The sequence below is a fragment of the Malaclemys terrapin genome, chromosome 14 (genome assembly GCF_027887155.1).
Source record: "Malaclemys terrapin pileata isolate rMalTer1 chromosome 14, rMalTer1.hap1, whole genome shotgun sequence".
Lineage (NCBI taxonomy): Eukaryota > Metazoa > Chordata > Testudines > Emydidae > Malaclemys > Malaclemys terrapin.
This window is the reverse complement of record NC_071518.1, coordinates 541069-557638: the sequence shown is the minus strand read 5'-3', so window position 1 is coordinate 557638 and position 16570 is coordinate 541069. Positions and strand designations below refer to the sequence as shown.

General features: G+C 46.3%; 1 protein-coding gene across 2 annotated transcripts in view; it reads left to right on the top strand.

Moving 5' to 3' along the window:
* Positions 1 to 16570, top strand: part of AP1G1 (adaptor related protein complex 1 subunit gamma 1) — a 95591-nt gene that overhangs the window by 8431 nt on the left and 70590 nt on the right. For both annotated transcript variants that reach the window (XM_054049225.1, XM_054049226.1), the window contains exon 2: positions 12289 to 12492. In XM_054049225.1, the coding sequence (XP_053905200.1) occupies positions 12292 to 12492 (201 nt within the window). In that variant the 5' untranslated portion in view covers positions 12289 to 12291. The remainder of the gene's footprint in view (positions 1 to 12288; positions 12493 to 16570) is intronic.

The following is a 16570-nucleotide window of genomic DNA, read 5'->3' as shown; positions in this document are numbered from 1 at the left end:
TCTGCAGACTAAATAACCCCAATTTCCTCAGCCTCTCCTCGTAAGTCATGTGCCTCAGCCCCCTAATCATTTTTGTTGCCCTCAGCTGGACTCTCTCCAATTTGTCCACATCCCTTCTGTAGTGGGGGGGACGGACCAAAACTGGATGCAGGACTCCAGGTGTGGCCTCACCAGTCCCGAAAGAGGGGAATAATCACTTCCCTCAATCTGTTGGCAATGCTCCTACTAGTACAGCCCAATATGCCATTGGCCTTCTTGGCAATGAGGGCACACTGCTGACTCATATCCAGCTTCTTGTCCACTGTAATCCCCAGGTCCTTTTCTGCAGAACTGCTGCTTAGCCAGTTGGTCCCCAGCCTGTAGCAGTGCATAGGATTCTTCCTTCCTAAGTGAAGGACTCTGCACTTGTCCTTGTTGAACCTCATCAGATTTCTTTTGGCCCAATCTTCCAATTTGTCAAGGTCAGTGGTCTCCAAACTTTTTTGATCGTGCACCCCATCAGTAAAAATTTTTTGAGCACACCCCCCCTACCATTTTTGCTGCCCCAAGCAAAAAAAAAAAGGGGGGAAAGGGGGAGCTCTCGGACTCCCGCCAGAACTGCCCCTGGGGCACTTCGCTTGAAACCGGCTGCCAACTAGACACCGAGCCATTGATCACTACCCGTTGAGCCTGACAATCTAGCCAGCTTTCTATCCACCTTATAGTCCATTCATCCAGCCCATGCTTCTTTAACTTGCTGGCAAGAAACTGTGGGAGATGGTATCAAAAGCTTTGCTAAAGTCAAGATATATCACATTCACCGCTTTCCATATCCACAGAGCCAGTTATCTCATCATAGAAGGCAATCAGGTTGGTCAGGCATGACTTGCCCTTGGTGAATCCATGTTGACTGTTTCTGATCACCTTCCTCTCCTCCAAGTGGATTCCTTGAGGACCTGCTCCATGATTTTGCCAGGGACTGAAGTGAGGCTGACCGGTCTGTAGTTCCCCCGGGTTCTCTTTCTTCCCTTTTTTAAATATGGGCACTATATTTGCCTTTTTCCAATTGTCCGCGACCTCCCTCGATTGCCACGAATTTTCAAAGATAATGGCCAATGGCTCTGTAATCACAACTCCCTCAGCACCCTTGGATGCATTAGATCTGGACCCATGAACTTGTGCATGTCCAGCTTTTCTAAATAGCCCTTAACCTCTTCTTTCACCACTGAGGGCTGCTCACCTCCTCCCCATACTGTGCTGCCCAGTACAGCAGTCTGGGTGCTGACCTTGTCTGTGAAGACTGAGGCAAAAAAAGCATTGAGTACTTCAGCTTTTTCCATATCATGTGTCACTACGTTGGCTCTCCCATTCAGTAAGGGTCCCACACTTTCCCTGACCATCTTCTTGTTGCTAACATACCTGTAGAAACCCTTCTTGTTACCCTTCACATTCCTTGCTAGCTGCAACTCCAGTTGTGCCTTGGCCTTCCTGATTACACCCCTGCATGCTCTAGCAATATTTTTATACTTCTCCCTAGTCATCTGTCCAAATTTCCATTTCTTGTAAGCTTCCTTTTTGAGTTTAAGATCACCGAGATTTCACTGTTAAGCCAAGCAGGTTGCCTGCCATATTTGCTATTCTTTCTGCACTTCTGGATGGTTTGTTCCTGCACTCTCAGTAAAATACAGCCAACATTCCTGGACTCCTTGCCCCCTCATATTAGCTTCCCAGGGGATCCTGCCCATCAGTTCCCTAAGGGCGTCCAGTCTGCTTTTCTGAAGTCCAGAGTCCATATTTTGCTACTCTTCTTTCTTTCTTTTGTGAGGATCCTGAACTCAATCATCTCATGGTCACTTCTGCCTAGGTTGCCACCCACTTCTACTTCCCCTACCAATTCTTCCCGGTTTGTAAGCAGCAGGTCAAGAGGAGCATGGCCCATAGTCAGTTGCTCCAGCACTTATACCAGGAAGTTGTCCCCAACACTCTCCAAAAACTTCCTGGATTGTCTGTGCATTGCTGTATTGCTCTCCCAGCAGATGTCAGGGTGATTGAAGTTTGACACCAGATTGCTTTGGTTTATCAGGGATGTGTCGGTGATTAAGACAGGCTACAGGAAGGGGTGTCCCATCACGGGGAAAGAGTGGGGTCTGAGCTAAGCCCAAAGGGATGGGTGGTACGAATAACTGCACAGGGGCTGAGAGCTGACTCGCTTTGTTTTTGGCCTGTGATTTTTGGACCTGCTACCCCAGAAAGTGAGGTCTAAATCTGGCCAATGAGCTGAGCCATAAGTAGGGCCCTACCAAATTAGCGGCCAGGAAGAATGCGTTGTGGACCATGAAATCTGGTCTCCACCTGTGAAATCTGATCGTTTGTGTGCTTTTACCCTCTACTATACAGATTTCACGAGGGAGACCCATGTTTCTGAAACTGGGGTCCTGACCCAAAAGGGATTTGCAGGGGGGTTGCAAGGTTATTTTAGGGGGGTTATGGTATTGCCACCCTTACTTCTGTGCTGCCTTCAGAGCTGGGTGGCCGGAGAGCGGCGGCTGTTGGCCGGGCACCCAGCACTGAAGGCAGTGCCCCGCCAGCAGCAGCGCAGAAATAAGGGTGGCAATACCATACTTCTGTGCTGCTGCCTTCAGAGCTGGGTGGCTGAAGAGTGGTGCTGCTGACTGAGGGCCCAGCTCTGCAAGCAGCAGCACTGAAGTAAGGGTGGCAATACTATATACCAGGCCATCCTTACTTCTGCGCTGCTGCTGGCGGCAGCTCTGCCTTCAGAGCTGAGCTCCTGGCCTGCAGCCGCCACCACTCTCCAGCTGCCCGGCTCTGACGGTAGCGCCACCGCCAGCAGCAGCACAGAAGTAAGGGAAGCTGTACCGCAACCCCCCCTGCAATAACCTTGTGAGCCCCTCCCCTCCAACTCCTTTTTGGGTCAGGATCCCTACAATTACAACACCGTGAAATTTCAGATTTAAATAGCTGAAATTATTCAATTTACGATTTTAAAAATCCTATGTCCATGAATTTGGTAAGGCCCTAGCCATAAGCTACTGAAGCAGGCTGGATAGCATGTGGGGAAAGTTGAGGCGGAATGGCTGCAGCAGTGTGCTACACACAGTCTCTTGTCACTTCAAGTAAGAATTGCTTCAGGTAACAGTGAAAAGTTGTTTAGACTTTCAATACATCAACAAAGTTATTGTGAACCTTTTTCTACACACAAACTTTCAAAAATAGGAGCCTAAACATAGGCTCGTAAACTCATATTTAGGAGCTGAAGTAATTTTTCAAAAGCACCTAAATGATTTAGGAACATAAGTCCTCTTGATATCTAGCTGTAACCCGTAATGGAAGAATATACCTTTATTGAAGCATTTAAGCGTTCTTGATTTGTGGAAGTTGACTATATTGGAAGGTAGTATTGGTTGCAAATATAATTGGCTATTTGGTTATCAAAAGTATGTTTGAGTTCTTGTTGGTCTCATAAGAAGAATGTTAATGAGGCCCTGAACTTTGAAACTGATGAGATCACATAGACAAGGGATTGATATTGTGAGATGTAAGTGGGGTTGGGATGTATTTTTGTTACTCTAGATGGCACCAGGAAAGAGTAGGACAATGGATATGATAGCAGAGTAGTCCCTACAATATCTAACCATGAGGACTGCTCTTGAAGGGAAGAAACTTGGGCTATGGGTGTATAATACAGATGATCACTAATATGGACTGAAACAGAGTTAAGTTAATAAGAGAATTAAAATCCCAAAAGATGAAATTGGGTTAAACAGAGCAGTCACAGAACATTTAGAAATGGGACTAATTATTTTGAAATAAATATAATTAAGACTATTATAAAATAATTTTGTAAAGAAGTTTGTGAAAAATATTAAAAAATCAGCTATGGGCAAAGGCTGTAAGCTAATCAAAGGGCAAACAGCCATGAGCAGAAAAGTACTGAGGGCTTGTCTGTATTGGGAAAATGCTTTGTATAACCAAGAAGACTTAGTCCATAATGTGGCAAGGATGGTCACATTAAAATGGTGTTAGCTGGTTGTGGTTAACCCTAAGATCCCTGCTAGTGTTAACCACAGCCAGCTAATGTGCTTTTAAACGCAATTGTCCTCCACCTTAAGAGCTAAGTCAAGCTTACAAGGGTTATGTCACATGTTTTCTAATCCGATGCATTCTCTCAGTGACTGTAGACATACATTTAATTAGCCTTTCTGTCTTAGAGTAAGTGATCAGACTGTGGCCAGACAATTTTTTAGGGAGCAATTACCCTCCACTCTGATCATTTTGCTCCTGGGAACAGAGGTTGCCTCATCCCGGTGTCTCCTCTGTTGCTACTTGTGATTGTATGTGGTGGGCCTGGTATCCCATCACAATCCACTTGAAAGCGTGAGAGTGACACGATCAGGTTGGGCAAGGAAGATCTTAATGGCTACCTATGATTCTTTGCGATCCAAGAGGGTGCTAGGGATGCCAGAAAAGTGCATAAACTGGAAATAGTCAAACTTTACTCCTCTTTATCTGACTCAAGCATAATGGCAGGCCGGGGGAAGGCTTGAGTATATTTCTTCCAAGAAGGAGCATCAAAAGAACAGCCTGTTCAGTTTTACCTTCTCTGGATACTTTTCCTCTTCGCCTTAGTGTTTAATTTTACCTATAAACAAACTAATCTGCAGAAATATACCGAGTTGAATAAATAAAGTCCTATATAGATGACAGGTAACTGACTTGCAAGGTATTACTTGCCACTTGAAATTGGTGGGTCTACTGCTCTCTAGGAATACCCCTTTAAAAAACTCCTGCTCTGCCTTTTCTTTGTCTTTACAGGTGCTCTCAAAATGCACATTCTTAGTTTGCAGACGTACTGCTTCATATTGTGAGCTGGTTAGTCTCATAAGCTATACATAGTCAGTCCTTGGCTGGAAGCCATCCAAGGAAACTTGGGGTACATCTATACAGCACAAAAAACCCCATGGCAGCACATTTCACAGCCCCGGTCAACTGAATTGGGCATGCTGTGATGCTAAAAATAGAGTGTAAACATTTGGTCTAGCCTGGGCTCTGAGACCCTCCCCCTTCGCTAGGTTTCGAAGCCCAGGCTCCAGTCCGAGCCTGTACATCTACAGTGCTATTTTTAACCCCATAGCATGAGCCCTGTGAGTCTGAGTCTCGCTGCCAAGGGTCTTTTTTTTGCTGCATCGATATGCCTTTAGGGTTCTACTGAAAGTGGTGGTGGTGGTAATTCATTGGCAGCCTTTTCTCTGTCAGTACTGAACTAGTGCCTCAATAGGGGGACGCTATGGGGTTGGAGTGCCAATCTTTTAGATGAGATGTACAATTGAGATTCTGAATGCACTGATTAAAAGACCATGGCACTTTTTGCAAGTGTCTTGATGTTAACACAGTTGATCTAGGCAAATTCCAGATGGCATCAATTCATTTTGTGTCTCAGTTTTCTTTGCGGTTTTAGGTGAAGTATTTTAAGGCATATCTCGACTACAATTTTAAGTCGACCTCTGTTAGGTTGACTTACATCCACTGCAATAGTCACTCCAGCGTAGCCATGAAATTGACAAAAATTACGGCCAACAGCTTATGTAAGTAACATGCAGTGTCTGCACCGACACTGCATTGTCCTAACTACACTGACATAAGCCCTATGCCAGCGGTTCTCAACCAGAGGCCCGGGGCCCCTTGGGGGGCTGTCAGCAGGCTTCAGGGGGTCTGGCAAGCAGGGCTAGGGTTAGATTCTCTGGGGCCAGGGCAGAAAGCCAAAGCCGCGCCACGCAGTGCTGAAGCCTGGGGCCCTGAGCCCTACCACCTTTGGCTGGGGCTGAAGCCGAAGCTTGAGCAACTTAGCTTTGCGCGGCCCGCTGTGGTGTGGGACCTCAGGTAATTGCCCTGCTTGCTACCCCCAAACTCTGGCCCTGGCTTTTATATGCAGAAAAACAGTTGTTGTGTCACAGGCCTCAGAAAGGAAAAGGTTGAGAACTCCCACCCTATGCCTTTCGTGGAGGTGGTGTTATGTCGGTGTAATAGGGCACTTGTATTGTCAGGAGCAAGACTGTAATGTGGACACTGACATAGTTAGGTCGACATAAGCTGCCTTATAGACCAAGTCTTACTTCCTGCCATAAGTTGTTGGGTAGTGTTGCTTTGTGCTGTTAAACAGCAGCTGCCTTCTTTTATGACCAATTAATCTTGTTAAAGCATTGTGGGATCTCTGGAATTGGAAGGCACTATATAAGTGTAAGTTATTTAGTACAAGAAGCTTTCTGTTTAGGAGTCTACTGTTTAAATTCTTGAGAATGTTGGCAGGGCTTATTCAGGTTGCATAAGTGTCATTATTAAGTGCAAGTCCTTCCCTCTGAACATCTGGTGAAGGTATAGGCTCTAGCAATGTGGTGACTCATTACTAAGTACAGTAGGAGTGAAGAGGACAAAGACTGGAGGAGTGGTGAACTATGGCAGAGTTAGCATTGGGCAGTCCACTTCCAGTGTTTGCAAAATCCACTTGCCAACAGGGCATGGGAAACTTCCTTTGGTGAATGGTGGTGAGGAGAGGAAGGAACTAAACTATCAACTTCTGCAGAATCTAAGCTTTCATTTAAAAAAAAAATGCTACCATTTATGGCTGTAAAGAGCCTCCCATATGCAAAATGAATATGAATCAATGCTGGTTTTGATTCTGAAGTCTGCAGACACCTCTAGTGCTTTGTGCAATCGTGAAACTGACAAGAATCATGTTAGAGAGGTGTGAGAGGTAATGTTTTAGTGCACCAACTTCTGTTAGTGAAAGAGAGACACTTTCAAGCTTATACAGAGTTCTTCAGATCTGGGAAAGGTACTCAGAGTGTCACAGCTATATAGAAGGGTGGTGTACATTGTTAAGCATAAGAAGTTAACCCCTTGCAAGAGATGTTCAGGATGAAGTAGGCAGTTAACACCTCTGTAGTCATAGGACAAAGGAGGGTTAGTGGGTTACAGATTGTTGTAGGGAACCATAAATCCAGTGACCAAGTCCATGATTTTTAGTGTCTAGCAAAGTTATGAATCTAAGCTCCCAAGCTCATCTTTTGAAGAAGGTGTGCAGATTTCCTTTGAGGATGAGGACTAAGGTCAGATATGGAGTGATCATTTTGTGAAAAGTATTCGCCCACGGGTGATGTAGTGTTTGTCTTTTATTATTTTTCTGTGTGAGTTCATTTGAGTGCGTAGTGATTGGTTTCCACCACATAGTTGTTGGGGCATTTAGTGCACGGGGGTGAGGTACCCCACATGATAGGAATATGTAGGTCCCATGGATTTTGAAGGGTGTGCTGTGGTGAATATTGATCATTGTAGTAGTAGAGATATATGTGTAGATTTTGAGAATCATGTTAGTTTCACCTTGTTGCTGTATAGGAAAGCACTACAGCTAGAGCAGAGATTCCAATGTTATCTTCTTTTCCATAATCCTAATTTTCACATGTAATTACAAAATTATTAATTTTTGCAAGAATGAAAATTTTATATGAAAGTGTGTGTCCCTCCCCATCACTCAGGTCTGATGAACACACAAATAGCGGTGCAGGAGGCTGAGGTACAATATGTGGAAATGTCATTCCTGGCAGAAGTCATAAGGGAGAGGAGAGGGGAAAATTGCAGGGGTATGTCAGCACTGGGTTTTCACTTTGATGGGTAGCCTTAGTCCTCAGGCTAGTCAGGTACACTTCTTAATCACTAGGTATGATGCACCAGGTATGACAGACTACAGGAGAAATGGGAGGTGGGGGGGAATGTACACTTTTTAATCTTTCTCTTGTACTTCCATGGCCCTGGCACAGGCTGGCCCTTTAAGGAAAGCTAGGCTCAGCTTGGCCCATGGTCTAGCAGTTACCACTCAGCCTGACCCGTGATCTAGCCACACAGAGGCAGTTAGTGGTTCCGGCTGGGTTAATGGAGTTAGAGACTGACCTCAGCTGCGGAGGACTACTTAAGTAAAGCTGGAGAGCTCAGTCTAGGGGGAGAGACTGCTGAGAAGGCAGAACTCTCCTGTAGGAAGGAGAACCCACAGGGAGCAGGATAGGCTCCTGTGCTGGGGAGCCCTGAGATAGGGCCTGCAAAGACTGGGGAAGATCCGTAAGGGAAGCTGCCAGAGTCCCTGGTAAAGGGAGGCAGCGGGGGAATCCTGCTGAAGAAGCAGCAAGATAGGGGAAGCTCTGCAGGGGCCAGGAAGCAGAGGGCTATAGTGGAACCTGGGAGGGGCAAAGAATTATTAGTTTGGGCATTTGATTTGGATTTTCAGTTGGAACTTTTGTTATTTTGGAAGGAGACTGAACTTTGTGACTTGGCCAACCAATGGAAGGCCCCGTGAGAGACAGACAACTAGTAGGGGGCACCAAAGGTGAGGACCCCTTGCAGCATTGCCCCCTGACATAAGGGGGCACTACAGGTGTGAGTGTGGCATTTTACAGACCCCCATCACTATAGGGCAGCCTTTAATGTATTTTTCCTCGTGACACTCCTGTGACGTAGGAAAGTGCTATTATCTCCATTCTATAGATTCCAAGGCCAGAAGGGATTGTTGTGATCATCCAGTCTGACATCCGCACAGCACAGGCCAGAGAACTGCCCCATAATAATCCGTACCGCAGATTTCCGAGAAAAACATCCAATCTTGATATAAAAATTGTCAGTGATGGAGAATCCACCACGACCCTCCGTAAATTGGTCCACTGGATAATTACTCTCACTGTTATAGATTTATGCCTTATTTCCAGTCTGAGTTTGTCTAGCTTCAATTTCCAGCCATTGGATTGTGTTATACCTTCCTCTGCTAGACTGAAGGGCCCATTATTAAATATTTCTTCCCCATGTAGGTGTTTGTAGACTGTAATCAAATCACCCCTTAACCGTCTCTTTGTTAAAGCTCAATAGATTGACCTCCTTGAGTCTGTCACTATAAGACAGATTTTCTGATCCTTTACTCATTCTTGTGGCTCTTCTCTGAGCCCTGTACAATTTATCAACATCCTTGGATTGCGGGCACCAGAACTGGACACAGGATTCCAGCAGCGTTGCACCAGTGCTAGATACAGAGGGGAACGGAGGGAAAGAGAGACTAAGTGATTTGCCTGAGGTCACACATGGAGTCTGTGGCAGGGTAGGGAATTGAACCCAGAGTCTCCCAAGTCCTGGGCTAGTGCCCTAATCACTGGACCATCCTGACACACCAGCTAAGGCAGGTGACTTGGGAAATGGGGTGAAAGAAAATGTAAGGACCATTAACAGTGAGATAATTACTTGAAGCTTTTTAACATCATCATAATGAGTCGACTTCTTGCTCCATATTTTTTTGCTGTCCTGAGTCTCTCTTGCATGCTGTTTCTTGCTCATTTACACAGTATTGTTGTGCGGAATTGAATTTGAAATAATCTTATCTGGATTTATTTTGTATTTCGGAACTGGGCAGAAACACAATGTCTTGGTTTATATTCAAGTAGCACCCGAAGGTCTCAGTCAGGATCAGGGCTCAGATTTGCTATGCATCATATCTGACCTACTCCTCCTAGCCACGCTCCTAGCACTGGTAGCTATTTCTCTCACGGAGGTGATTTTATTACAGCACTGGGAGAGCTCTCTCCCAGTGCTGGAGCCGCAACTACACAACCACGTTAAAGCGCGTTGGCTGTGTAGACATAGTCAAAGTCTCATGGATAAATAAATAGTAGATTTATTTATAACTAAAGTGCCCTTCAGAATGCCTGCCTTCAGCAATTCTAGTGATTCTGCTTTTTTGGGGCAGGAAGTTTGGAGAGTGTGATACAATCTCAAATTCCGCCGTCAGATGACATCCATTTGAAGATTGTTGCTGTATTTCATAACTGAACAAAAACTAGAAGTATCTTCATAGCATATCCAACATCTGTCCAAAGACTATCTAGCCATTCTTGGATTGCTAGCTTTTTTAACAGTAGTTTTCCTGCTCATATCATAACCACAACAAACCAGAAAGTAATCTATAGATTTTGTCCATTGCCTCTTAGTGTGACTGTTATATTTATAACAGCATTAACAACCTATACTTAAAAAGAAGAACAGGAGTACTTGTGGCACCTTAGAGACTAACAAATTTATTAGAGCATAAGCTTTCGTGGACTACAGCCCACTTCTTCGGATGCATCCGAAGAAGTGGGCTGTAGTCCACGAAAGCTTATGCTCTAATAAATTTGTTAGTCTCTAAGGTGCCACAAGTACTCCTGTTCTTCTTTTTGCGGATATAGACTAACACGGCTGTTACTCTGAAACCTATACTTAGTGTTAGTGTTACAAAGGTTGCCTTTGAAACATTAATTCAACCCCCTTGTATGTACGCATTTTTGGGCTGGTCGGCACTGAAAATTTACATTGGCATAGCTATGTTTGTCAGGAGTGTGAAAAATCCATACGTCTGAGAGATGTAGTTATGCTGACCTAACCCCTGATGTAGGTCGACAGAAGAATTAGGTAGACAGTGGTAGGTTGACGTAGCTACAGCCTCATGGGAAGGTGGATTACCTATGCAGAGGGGAGTACCCCTCCTGTTGGCGTAGGTAGTGTTTACAGCAGTGGTCTCCAATCTTTTTACGCACAAGATCACTTTTTGAATTTAAGATCAACCCAGGACCTACCTTCCCCCTTCCCCGAGGTCCCTCCCGGCTCACTCCATTCCCCCCTCCCTCCATCTCTTGCTCTCCCCCACCCTCCCTCACTTTCACTGGGCTGGGGCAGGGGGTTGGGGTGTGGAAGGGGGTGCAGGCTCTGGGCTAGGGCCGAGGGGTTTGGTGTGTGTGTGTGTGTGGTGCTGTGCTGAGCCGGGTGCAGGAGTGAGGGGTGCAAGCTCTGGGAGGGAGTTTCGGTGCAGGGGTCATATGGTTACACTGCACTTAATCTCATAGAATCCACGGGATATTTCATGAGTTTTACTTTTTATTAGTGCAATTTGTGGTTTAAAGATCCAAAATCCTTCAGGGATTGTCACAAATCAGTGTAACATTCTCAGCTGTGGGGTGTGGATTGGCTGAGCCTGGGACGGGGTTGGGGTGCAGGAGTGAAGGGTGCAAGCTCTGGGAGGGAGTTTGGATGCAGGAGGGGGCTCCAGGCTGGGGCGGGGATTGGGATGTGGGAGGGGATGAGGGGTATGGGCTCTGGGAGGGAGGTGCTTACCACAGGTGGCTCCCGGTTGGTGGCACAGCGGGGCTGAGGCAGGCTGCTTGACTGCCGTGGCCCAACGCCGCCCCCGGAAGCGGCTGGCTGCTGGCACGTCTCTGCGCCCCTTGGGGTGAGGGGGGCAGCGGGTTTCCGTGTGCTGCCCGTGCCTGCAGCGCCGCCCCTGCAGCTCCCATTGGCCAGGGAGCTGTGGGGACGGTGCTGGGGGCGGGGGCAGCACACGGAGCCGCCTTCTCCCTGCCCCCAGGGGCTGCAGACGCGTGCCAGCAGCCAGCCCCTTCTGGGAGTGACGTGAGGCCAGGACAGGCACACAGCCTGCCTCAGCCCCGCTGCGCCGTTGTACTTTTAGTGGCCAGAGATCGCGATGGACTGGCAGATACTCCAGGATCAGCCAGTTGAAGCAAGGGACTGCAGGAAGAGAGAGGATGGTTTTATATTTAAAGCAGTTGAAATACCACCCAGGAGAACTGGGTTCTGTCCCTAGCTCTAGTATAGACATGCTATGTGATACTGGGCATGTTACTGAAAGCAGTGTTTTGACAGGTATGTGGGTGTTCCTCATCTTCTGGGTGCCCAGCTTGAGTCAGCTGGGCTCTGATGTTCTGAGTACTCAGAACTGCAACTGAATTAATTGGGAGCTTTGGCTGCTCAGTGCGTGTGGTCCTTGGAGCAGTGATTTTCAAATTGTGGGTCTCAACACAGAACTGGGTCATGGAATGGAAGGGACTGGGTCGCGGCGGCTCTGGTCAGCACCACTGACCTGGCCGTTAAAAGTCCTGTCGGCGGTGCTGCCTGGCTAAGGCAGGCTAGTCCCTACCTGTTCCGACACCGTGCTGAGCCCCGGAAGCAGCCAGCAGCAGGTCCGGCTCCTAGGCAGGGGGGCCACAGGGCTCCGCGCACTGCACTTATGCTCCCTGTGCACTGACTCCGCTGGGGGGGCGGTGCCTGCGGGCAAGAGCTTGTGCGCCTCCAACTAGGAGCCGGATCCTCCATAATCCATAGCCATAGGGCAAGGAGGAAAACGCTCTTCCATATTGAAAGCTGAGAAGGCTGTGAAGTTTCCTTTTGTTGTGGAGGTTTTACACATGCATTTCTTTTTCTCCCCTCTCCCAGAGGATGCCAGCCCCCATCAGACTACGGGAGCTGATCCGGACCATCCGGACAGCACGAACCCAAGCAGAAGAGCGTGAAATGATTCAGAAAGAATGTGCTGCCATTCGGTCATCCTTCAGAGAAGAAGATAATACATACCGCTGCCGGAATGTGGCAAAACTACTGTACATGCACATGTTGGGCTATCCTGCGCATTTTGGACAGGTAGGGTTGGCTGGAACTTAGCTCCAATTCCTGTTGTCCTCTGTTAAGGATGATTTATTAGCTTTTGGTGTCTGTCTTGGTTTGTTTGCTTCTGAATCTGGGCAAGTTTGTTCTGCCCATGTTAGTGGTCTACATTCTAATTGTAATCTGTCCACCCTTAGTCAAGGCTTGTATAAAAATGTCCTGAATTCCATGAAAATGTCCAGCCTGCGGTACTGTCTGGTAATTGGGTATGGTGATTGCTGTGCAATAGTGGTTCTCAAACTGTGTTCCATGGAAAGGAAACGTAGGAATTTCCAGACTGGATCAGACCAGTAGTCCATCTAGCCCAATATTTTCTCTGATGGTGGCAAGTGCCAGTGGAAGGGATATGAAACCCCATAATCAACAAATAGGCACTCATCTGCTTATATAAGAAGTTTCATCATAACCCCAGGCGGGTAGTGTGTGGTTTGTGTTCTGAAACAGAAATACAGTTACGCTTGTATTCTAGCTAATGTGACTGAGAGAATATTTTATTAACCATATACATGTCTAATTCATTTTTTAATTATCCTAAAGTCTTGGCTTCTGTCTTGTAGCAGTGAGTTCCGCTGCTTAATTATGGGGTGTGGTGTGTATGAGAGAGAATGGAAGGGGGAAGTTCTTGTTCTACAGAACACTTCTGGCTGGAGTTGTTGCTTAATCATTGTGACAAAATCATCTTCATGTCATAAAGCTTCCTGTTGATCCTAGTTCAGCCTAGGCTTCTAATGCTTGCAGAGGCTTTCCTGACAGAATTACATCTCAAAAACCCAGGCACGTTGGTGGAACCCTTGAGGCTGCTTTGTGTCTCTGGTGTAAATTCATCCTGGATCAAACTTGCAAACACCACCATGTGGCTGGTACAGTAAATGCATTCAAGCAGAACCAAATTCCAAAATGCCCTGATGTTGTTAGACAAGTTGGAGGCTGCAGGAGTGAGGTCAGACTGTTCTAGAAAACATAAAATTATCCATCCTGTAGTGGGTAATACATCCCTCTGTCCTGGGAGAGGAAATGAATCAAGCAGTTGTAGCCATTGTATCAGAACAAGTTTATTTACATCTTGTCCCATTCATACCCTCCTAATATTGTTACTGCATGTAACCAAGCACTTTGGTTAAACTGTGAAATTGATTGCCACAGGAAGTCATTCAAGCTGAGAACGTAACAAGATTCAAAAAGGGGTTGGATATCTGTATAGATATCAAGAATATCCAGAGTATAATTAATGAGAAATTTTGAAAGGGATATTAAACTTTATTGGGCTCAATGCAGCAGTAACTAGGTGAAATTCTCTGGCCTGTAATATGCAGGAAGTCAGACTAAATGATCTTATGGTCCATTCTGATGTTAAAACCTATTAACCTTGTGGTTCAGGGCTTAAGCCAATTTCTAACTATAAGAAACCAGGATAGGATCTATGTAGGAGGAAGCAAAGGCACCGACTTTCTACTTGCTGGGGGAGGGGGAGTGCTCGACCTCCCGCTCTGCCCCAGACCCCGCCCCCACTCCACCCCTTTCCCCAAGGCTCCACCTTGGGCCTACTTCTTCCTGCCCCATTCCCCTCCCTCCCCCAAACATGCCCTGCCCTCACTCCTCTCCCTCTCCTCAGTGCCTCCTGAATGCCACAGCTGGTACGCTGCAGGTGGGATGTGCTGGGAGGGAGGGGGAGATGCTAATCGGCAGGGCCACTGGCGGGTGGGAAGTGCTGATCGTGGGGGGCTACCAGTGGGTGCCTATGGGGGGAAGGTTATTGCCTACTATGGAGTTCTTCCACCTTCCTCTGAAGCATGTGGTTCTGGCACGATCTGACGAGGGTAATGGACTAAAGAATCTTGGGTCTGAGCCAGGGTGGCTATTCTGATGTGGTTGCCACAGGAAAAGGGTGGGGCCAGTAAGCTGGGAGGGGAGATTGCCACAGGAGGCTCTCAGGGTCAGTAATGGGCAAAGCTTTGACCACTCTGCTCTTTAGAGAACTGGGAGTACATGGCAAAGTGCTAGCTCTATGAAGGAGGTGTTCTCCACTCTGGCCTGCAGATGGCAAGTGAAGAGTGCTCCTGCTTTGTGTCAGGATCAGGGAACTGCTTAAGAAATGCTCTGCCCGTGTCAAGGCTGCTTCCCCACTTTGAACTTTAGGGTACAAATGTGGGGGCCTGCATGAAACTTCTAAGCTTAACTACCAGCTTAGATCTGGTCCGCTGCCACCACTCTCGATGCTAATTCCCTTCCCTGGGTAGCCTTGAGAGACTGTTCACCAATTCCCTGGTGAATACAGATCCAACCCCCTTGGATCTAAAAACAAGGAAAATCAATCAGATGCTTAAAAAGAAGGCTTTTAATTAAAGAAAAGGTAAAAATCATCTCTGTAAAATCAGGATGGAAAATAACTTTACAGGGTAATCAAACTTAAAGAGCCCAGAGGACCCCCCTCTAGCCTTAGGTTCAAAGTTACAGCAAACAGAGGTAAACACCCTAGTAAAAGATACATTTACAAGTTGAGAAAACAAAGGTAAACTAACACGCCTTGCCTGGCTGTTTACTTACAAGTTTGAAATATGAGAGACATGTTCAGAAAGATGCGGAGAGCCTGGATTGCTGTCTGGTCCCTCTTAGTCCCAAGAGCGAACAACCCCCCAAAAAAAGAACACAAACAAAAGCCTCTCCCCCCCCCCCCCCCCCTCCAAGATTTGAAAGTATCTTGTCCCCTTATTGGTCCTTTGGGTCAGGTGTCAGCCAGGTTACCTGAGCTTCTTTTTGGAGTCTCTGGCCAGGAGGGATTTTATAGTACTGTACACAGGAGAGCTGTTACCCTTCCCTTTATAGTTATGACAGCCCGGCAGTGAAATCTTCTCGTTGATAGGAGTTCAAGACTTTAGTATCCCAGAATAGGAAGTTATTAGCATGCAGAGAGAAAAGTCAAACAAGGAGAAAATGAACGGCCTTGTGAAGGCCTGCGTTTAACTTGGACTGCAGTTCCCCTCTTGCTCAGTCCCCAGCAGTGATCACATTCCTGGCATCAGCTTGAGGTTTGGGGGACTTGGAGTTTGAGGGAGTAGCCAAAAAAGAGGGACTAACATGGAAAAGGTGACAGAGAAGGTGAAGGGCAGAACTGCTTCCTTCCAAGCCTACCTACATGTCTTGCTTTGCTGTCATATCAATTAGAAAAGGAAAGCAGAATCTGTATTGTCTTTCCTCTAAATGAAATGGATATGCTGGTATCAAGGTTTCTTCCATTCACTAGATCTGGTGAGAGCTTCAGTCTGGTTATGTTACTGAATAGAGCTTTGCCAGTTTGTGTTTACATGACACTGGAGCTCACCAGCTGTTTCTCAGGGTGAATTTTAGCAATCCGATATTTCACATACACACGTCTGGAGATGAATCCCAGAGTGCTCTTTTATGATTACTTCATTGTTCCTTTAGAGCTGGTTCCCAAAGAGGGAAGATTTGAGCTGTCCCATCCCCCTCCCACCCGCTCCTACTTTGAGGTCCCCCCCATCTCTCTACATAATATAATTAAATGTAATATCCCTGTAGCAGGAAAAAAATCACAGCGGCCCAACACTAGCATTTAATTTCAGAAAGGGGAACTACACAAAAATGAAAAGGTTAGTTCAACAGAAATTAAAGGGTATAGTGCCAAAAGTGAAATCTCTGCAAGCTGCATGGAAACTTTTTAAAGACGCCATAATAGAGGCCCAACTTAAATGTATACCCCAAATTAAAAAACATAGTAAGAGAACCGAAAAAAAGCCATCGTGGCTAAACAACAAAGTAAAAGAAGCAGCGAGAGGCGAAAAGGCATCCTTTAAAAAGTGGAAGTTAAATCCTAGTGAGGAAAATAGAAAGGAGCATAAACACTGGCAACTGAAGTGTAAAAATACAATTAGGAAGGCCAAAAAAGAATTTGAGGAACAGTTAGCCAAATACTCAAAAAGTAATAGTATTTTTTTTTTTTTTTTTAGTACATGAGAAGCAGGAAGCCTGCTAAACAACCAGTGGGGCCACTGGATGATTGAGGTGCTAAAGGAACACTCAGGGATAATAAGGCCAT